Source organism: Triticum urartu, chromosome 4 (assembly GCF_003073215.2).
Source record: "Triticum urartu cultivar G1812 chromosome 4, Tu2.1, whole genome shotgun sequence".
NCBI classification, from domain to species: domain Eukaryota; kingdom Viridiplantae; phylum Streptophyta; class Magnoliopsida; order Poales; family Poaceae; genus Triticum; species Triticum urartu.
The window spans coordinates 613892050-613899911 of NC_053025.1; the positions used below are offsets into that span (position 1 = coordinate 613892050).

Here is a 7862-nt window from a genome sequence, read left to right on the forward strand (position 1 = left end):
ATAAATGTGTTTTCATATATGTTATTTATGTCTTTTTAATAAATATGTATAATAATATGGTTCTATATATTTAAATAATAAATGTAACTAATAGGAAACCCTAGAGCGTGAGAGAAGAAAAGCGGATTGTTTATTTTTCTTTTCTTGGAAGGAAAGAAATTAGTCCGTCAATCTTCTTTCTCTTATAAATCCCACAATCCAATCGAATAATAGTCTCCGGCCCGTCTTCTCGAGACACAGCGATGGCAACGGCGACTCGGATGCTGGCTCGCCGCGCCGCCCCCGGCCTCCTCCGCTCCGCCACCAGCCCCGGCCTCCTACGCTCCGCCGCCGCCGCCACAGGCCCCAACCCCGCCCTCGCGCTGCCGGCGCTGCTGCAGACGCAAGGAGGAGGACGGCGCTGGTACCGCGCAGCAGGAGGGGACCCGTCGCCCTCGTTCTACGAGCCGCCGCCGACCCCGGCCAACCTCGGCCTCAGCATCGTCCCGGAGAAGAAGGCGTTTGTGGTGGAGCGCTTCGGCAAGTACCTCAAGACCCTGTCGTCGGGGATCCACCTCCTCATGCCGGGCGTCGACCAAATCGCCTACGTCCACTCGCTCAAGGAGGAGGCCATCCCCATCCCGGACAACTCGGCAATCACCAAGGACAACGTCTCGATACAGATCGGAGGAGTGCTATACGTCAAGGTTCTTCTCTTTTCGATTCTTCTCTTCTCTAATTCGAATTTAGCTTACAATCTAGTAGTGTCTGTTTCTCGAATTGAACTGAATCTCTAATCCATCTATGATGCAGATCGTCGACCCCTACATGGCCTCGTACGGCGTGGAGAACCCCATCTATGCTGTCATCCAACTTGCGCAGACAACCATGAGGAGTGAACTTGGCAAGATTACCCTCGACAAGACCTTCGAGGAGAGGGACACGCTCAACACCAACATTGTGGTATGTACTAGTATAACTTCATCTTCATCTTCCATCTATCTTAGCAAAGAATCTTGGGTCTGTTAGTGCATACTCGTGGGATGATGGCAATATTATTCTCTTCACATTTACATCTTACATGCTTCACGTTTTCTTTTGTTTCCCCAACTACAGAAGTCAATCAATGAGGCAGCCGAAACTTGGGGTTTGAAGTGTCTTCGCTACGAAATCAGTATGTTTTTTTTTCTATCTTTCTTCAACTGGCTGGCTGGCTGGATGAGCGTTCATGGAGAGAATCATATCACTAATATGTTCACTTTCACAATCTGTCTATCTATCTAGGGGACATCACTCCTCCAGATGGAGTCAAGAAGGCCATGGAGATGCAGGCCGCAGCAGAGCGCAAGAAACGTGCTCAGATCCTCGAGTCTGAAGGTAGCTTTTACTATGCTCTTCTTTAGTTTAACAAACTTCAGTTTTTATCTGACGATAAAGTTGCACAATGAATCCTGCTTGCTACCTGACTAATGTTAGATCAGCAGCCCATATACTAGTGCTAGATGCAAGTTGCAAATTAAATCCTGCTTCCTGACCGATGCTGCCAACTATACAGTGTTAGATTTCATCGTATGGCAAACTGCTCTTCAGTTTAACAACATTCTGTTTTTTAAGTTGCACACTGAATCCTGCTTGCTACCTTACTGATATTGGCAAGTGCTCTGGTTCAGCCCATATATACTAGTGCTAGATGTAAGTTGCAAACTAATTAATCCTGGTAACTTACTGATGTTGCCAGTAGATACTGTTGGAATCCTGCTACCATACTGATGTTGCCAAGTAGACAGTGTTCGATTTCATCAGACCAAACTTGTATGGCAAACTGCTCTTCAGTTTAACAACATTCTATTTTTATGCGATGATAAGTTGCACAGAATCCTGCTTGCTACCTTATGTTGACAAGTGCTCTTGTTCAGCCCATGTGCTAGATATAAGTTGTAAGTTAAATCCTGCTACCTGACTGATGATGTTGCCCATATAGTGTTAGATTTCATCAGACCAAACTTGTATGGCAAACTCCGTTCGAGCTATTACACCATGTTTGGTACAACAGACTACAGATTTAACTCCAGGTTTTGTTTTGTTCTCTTCTGCCAGGTGCTATGATGGAAAACGCAAACAAAGCAAAGGGTATGTGACATATGTTTTGCTCGGTATTATCATCCTGCTCTGCACTGCAGAGTACTACACTTCTTGTATGCTGCTACATGCATGATTTGAGGAAAACCTGTTCCCTCTTAGTTTCCAGAAGCATACGCATTGCATTATACTTTTCTTATCCATGTGAACATACTACACTTGCTGTATGCTGCTACGTGCATGATTTGAGGAAATCATGTTCCTCTGCCTTCTTCTATCTAACCTTAGTTTCTGAAAGCATGCATATAACATTATACTTTTCTTATTGTGAAACACGCTATCCTTCCATTAAAATGTCAAATATTTGGGAGTTTTTTATTCCTAGGTTATTGCAAGCCCTGTTAAACCTCGGGAGTGTTCTCCCCTCTACCATATCTACAAATAGAATAGTCCATTTATACAGAATGGTAATGATAATGCCGCCTCATGGACTTGTTCTTAATCTCGTTCTGCTTGCATGTATTTTTCCTCATTACTTGAAGAAATGAAGAGTCATTCTCGTTTCTACTGTTATTACTTGCTTGAAAATACTCGGCTTATGCTTGTTGTTTTTCGATGCACACATCAGGTGAAGCTGAAGCAATTCTTGCCCGGTCACAGGCCACTGCTGAAGGGATCAGGATGGTCTCAGAGTCGTTTAAAACTGAAGGCAGCACAGAGGTATCACATATTCTTTTTTCTTGATCCTTCAGTTAGGTTTTTTCTTTTGCCTAACAAAACATACATGGCTGCTTGTAATTTGAACTGTAGGCTGCCAGCTTGAGGATTGCTGAACAGTACATCAGAGCATTCAGTGAACTGGCTAGAACTGTGAGTTGTTGAATCTTAATAATTATATACACGACTCTTGGCGATTGCTCGTTGATATGAGTTTTCATTGTACTGATGCATGTGTGTTTTGCCAAACTGTAGACGAACACGATGCTTCTTCCCAGCGACGCAGGCAATCCGGGGACAATGATTGCTCAGGCCCTCCAGATATACAACCACACGTACAAGCAGAAACTGACTCTGGGAAGCCCCAGCCCCAGCCCCAGCAAGCGGGCAGAAGAGGCTGATTTGTCCCTTGGGATGCCATCCGTGAGCGACCTCGGCACCTTTCAGCACCAGAAGTAAATTATTGAGTTAGGAATCTTCTTTTTTTCCTTTTTCTGTTAGGGGGGATGAATAGCTAGACTGGATAGATAGATTGGTAGGAAGGATCACGAGTTAAGTTTTGCTGTTTCGGTTGGATAAAACACAATACTTGGTTGGTTAGGAGCAGCTTGAGAGCAAGCTTTTTGTCTGTCTATATGAATGGGTGGTGTTCTTACCTGAGATTTTTTAGTTTTATATCAACCGGTTTTGGTGCAACAATGTTTTCAGCTTTTCTTCTCAAGTTTTTGTTGCGTAAGCCGTACAGTTTTTTTTTTGAATGAAATCTGACAGATTTTACAAAAGAAGGTGAAATCTGCTGCCTAAGTTGTGCAAGCTCTTTTGTTTGTTGCTTTGAGCCCATGGTGTTCCAGGCTACACTTCTGTGTAACCGGACTAGTACGTACTAGTTAACCCGTAGTCACGCTAATGGCCAAGTAAGTGTCCTGGCCGGACTCAGCATGCAACCTAACCATTGGATACCTAGGGCTAATGGCACGACACCACGTAGAGCTAGTTTAAACTAATTTGGTTAAATTTTCCGGAGAATTCCCCGCAAAGCTTTGATGTCCTGTTGGTTCTTCCAGTTTTAGGTTCTGAAGTATGGATGGCTTTGCTAAAGTAGTCTATGCTATGCTAGGCTATTCTTCTAGGTTGCTTCACCGCTGACTACCGTTCATTCTACCTGCGCGCGGACTAAAAACAAAACTGCGTGTAAGAGCTCTATTTCGCAGTTTTCAAACTAAAAACAGACAAATGTTCGCATATGCATACAAGCTCTTTTAAGGCGGTCCCAAATTGATAGGAGTTCACTAGTCATTGATGATTCGGTGGCCAATATTACTGTTTGCTCCTAAGATCTGAGACGCTACCACGAAAATTGTGTAGCCCTAGTATGGACTTTGCACTTTTGCAAACTAAAGGAAGGAAACTATAATGCTATAGAAGCACATGAATTAATAAGGAACGTAAAAACAATGCTAATTATTCAATTTATTATCTCCATTCCAATATATTTTTGGTTTCCTTAGATGAAGTCATGAACAATGATGGACTTATTTGATTTGTAAACAATCTCTGAAGTCCTATGAAAGGGAGGGTGATACGAAAATCCAGATTTGGATAAATTTACAGAAAAGTTCTTGACAAATTGTGGGTCAACTTTTGGATATCACTTTTTGTTTCTTGGCTAGTAAGAAGAACAACCATGTAGTACCCCCCCCCCCCCTCTAAACCAATAGCTAAAACCTTGGCGTGATCCAAACTGGAGCCGGTAAATGTAGCTAAGGATGCATGTTTGGCCACACATCTCTAAGTTTTTGCATACTCCTATTCTTGATGTTCCAGACACCAAGATCTTTCCGTAGCATTGGGCCATACTCAAAACAGTCGTCCGTTAGGTAGATGCAGTTTGGCTCAAAAGTTGGAAAGTCCTTTGTCGAAAGGCACACGACAGAGTTATGCCCAACGAACAGTGCATGGTCTCCAATGTCCCTTAGCTCCACCAGCTTTTGTCTGTCGATGTCAACCTTAAAGACTAGGATTACGTCCGTGGTGACCTCATGAACAAGCCGATGTGGTAAGACAATGCCTTCGCGAAGCAGTTGCAACGCATCAATCTCTTGGTCATTGGCATCAGCTTCACATAGTCCGCCTTCTTCGTCGCCATCCTCCGTCTCTAGCTCAGGGCCTGTTTGGTTCCAAATAAGTTACCAACTTATAAGTCGAAGAGTGAAAAAAGTGACTTATTTTGCCAAACAGACCCAACTTATAAGTCACCCCAACTTATAAGTCATAAGTTGCTCCACTCCAATTTAAAACTTATAAATCACCCTCTTTTGCGTGGGTCCCATTATCTTTACATAAAAACAAGGTGGGAAGGTGTGGTCAGGTGACTTAAATGACCAAACATGCGTAACTTATAAGTCACTGGTTTTAAGTCACCTGACTTATAAGTCAGTCAGGTGACTTATTGAAACCAAACAGGCCCTCAGCTTGTAGCTTATTGTGGTTGTCATCTTTGTGGGCGAGGTCCCAAACAACAGTGAGGGACGGCGTGATGTGATGGACAGTAGGCGCGCGACAGCCCCGGCGATGCATGAGCATGAACCGGCGAGACGGCTGTCAGCTCGCCAGTGTATGAAGCCGTGTGTCGGAAGTCGGCGAGCAAAACGATGTTGCCAGCAGTGCACACGTACGTACGCAATCCTCAGGTGCGTGTGCAAGTACGCGTACACACGTATCTTTTTTTGCGCTGCTCGTACATGCATACCCTTGTGTTGAAGTAGCTAGCGTAGGTACGCTGCGTGTGATCGACCGGTGCCCCTGTGCCAAAAAAAAGGAGAGAACAGGAAAGAACGACCAACCGACGCGGTATGTACTGACGCTGCCACGCACAAGACATGCATGCATGCACTCGTTTAAACAAAAAGTCAGCAAACCCGGTCTTTCCCTGTCATGTCATTAAACCCACTCTTAAAAAGTCATCAAGGCTAAAAATCATCGGGATTAGAGAATACAGGGTACAGACTTCAGGGATTCGGAGGTGGGGTTCATTTTCGACAAGCTCTACAACCTCAAGGTTTAAATCAGATTTCACTCCATGGTGTATGCTGGCTGTGACGTTGTGATCGGCCCGCCGGAGGCGGTGGACGTGCATGTATATAACGCAGCCAGCGCCACTCCGGGTCGGGCTGGCCTCAATCTCGAGTTCTCAACTCGGTCGATTTCGTTCCATCATGATGGAAGTAACGTCATTGTTTTTTTACACTTTTATTACTATATAATATAAAAATTAGTCATCTATATTTGATTTGCCTTCAGGTCGGATTTCGTGGCCGTCCGATTCTATACGAATCTCAGTGCATGTTGTGTTGGTTTGGCTGTCGGCTCCGTGACGATCAGGTGGGTTTCCGGGTTTGTTGACATTAGACTTTGACACGGAAAAAAAATGATATTAAGATGGCTTCAAGTGAAGAAGTGTCTACATGAAAGGGTTTCGCATTATGTACATGAACATCTTTGAAGTTTGGGTTATTGCCATCTGATCTCATTTTAAGAGCCGAAATTGTGCTCGAAGTACTAAGATTTTATATCCAAAATACTTTTCGGCCGATTACGCCTGCAAGACGGCCTCCTATGAGAAAATGTTCTATACGGATTAACTTCTCTTCATCAATACGGTTGATTTTGATATAAAAATGATTTTAATCCAAGATCGTATTCAACAGTTAGAGGCATCAGAATGCGACCCTACCACGAGCAAAGAGGTGGGGCGACCCATTAGACACCCATATAGCTGATGTCTGATGGCTAGCGCCACTGATTGCCTGTTTCGCGCAAACAATTCGGCCTTGAATATGACCTTGACTCGAAAATCGTTGAACATGAAAGTTCTTTGTCTCGTCGAGATGGTTAAATTTGCTTTTGGGCTCATCTTAATCAGAGGTTGTTTGTGGTCTGTGAGAACCGAAAACCAAACGGATGTCTTGGACTTAACTAACCCCGATTTCAAATAATTTTAGAAAGATTTGAAGGGGATTTGAAGTTCTTTTCTTGTACGGGATGTCCAGGTCCCTCATAAATAGATGAGTGATGACGGCCGATTGAACAACACACAATTGCTCAAATCTATCTACCACCTTTTACCTTTACTTTTACCTTCTCCCTTGTATCTTTCTTCTCGATCTTCGTTTCTTCTTCATGAAGGAGGGCAGTGATCCACGATGCCCTAGGGGCAACTAGGTCGACCTAGGGCATCCCATTGCCGCCACGCGCCCTGAAGGGGTTCCTCCCGGACGTGTGGGGTTTCGGGTCTACAAAAGCACCCCGCCGGATTGCTTGCATATATACCGCGCTTCTGGCCGGGTCTCCTTCGACGTGAACTGCAGTGTATCACCCCCAATATGGAGGGTGACGTGTTCGTGTGTGAACACATTTTTTGAGGAATCCACTGGGGACGAAGCTTTGAAGGGTCTCCAGCCTGTTCTTACTACGAAGAGATCGTCATCTAGGGTTTGCAATCTACAAAGGTAATATGAAAACTCAGTCCCCTAGAATAGATGCAAATAATTCATATGGTGTTTCTACATCATTCAATGGGTATACTCTATCGGCCAGCCCAAGTTATTTTAATAATGCATCTAATTATGTGCAAATGCCGATTCAAAGTAATTTACATGCTTCAATTTCTTATGATACCGGTAACATACATCATATGTACTCAACTCTCATGCATCGGCAACCCGAGAAATCGTTATGCTGATGAACATAATGAGTTTGATCAATCAAGTTGAAACACCTCGTGTAGATTCATCCAAAAAAAGAAACACCTTGTGTGGAAACTTCTAATAGCATGTGACAAAGTGTTTCTCACGCACTCCTCAAGTGCCACAGCGCCGTAGCCCAATTATATTTATGTGGGCCCATAAATAGTCCCCGGCAGATAAAATGCCATGGTTTAGTTGTGCCGGCAGTTTGTGTGACATGAGAACTGATCATCATTGATGGCAGTGTCGGTGCCCTGGTTGCGCGACTTCTATCGGCAGATGCACTGCCGTTATGAACTTATGCTGGCAGTAACACAATCCCTCGAAGATTATTTGCCCTTA

At 44.0% G+C, this 7862-nt stretch overlaps 1 protein-coding gene across 1 annotated transcript; it reads left to right on the top strand.

The window, feature by feature from the left end:
* Nucleotides 1-237: 237 nt before the first annotated feature.
* On the top strand, nt 238-3435 carry LOC125554437 (stomatin-like protein 2, mitochondrial). The gene is made up of 8 exons (XM_048717994.1): nt 238-686; nt 793-942; nt 1096-1153; nt 1264-1356; nt 2077-2109; nt 2687-2778; nt 2869-2928; nt 3031-3435. Exons 1-8 carry the CDS (start codon nt 243-245, stop codon nt 3232-3234), a joined length of 1134 nt encoding a protein of 377 aa, XP_048573951.1. The 5' UTR covers nt 238-242; the 3' UTR covers nt 3235-3435.
* The last annotated feature ends 4427 nt before the right edge of the window (nt 3436-7862 follow it).

What these genes read in the sequence shown, in the direction of transcription:
- LOC125554437 (XM_048717994.1), top strand. Translation starts at nt 243, where the DNA reads ATGGCAACGGCGACTCGGATGCTGGCTCGCCGCGCCGCCCCCGGCCTC. An exon ending in GAGGAGTGCTATACGTCAAG is followed by an intron (nt 687 to 792) that starts GTTCTTCTCTTT and finishes TCTATGATGCAG; the next exon opens with ATCGTCGACCCCTACATGGC. An exon ending in AAACGCAAACAAAGCAAAGG is followed by an intron (nt 2,110 to 2,686) that starts GTATGTGACATA and finishes TGCACACATCAG; the next exon opens with GTGAAGCTGAAGCAATTCTT.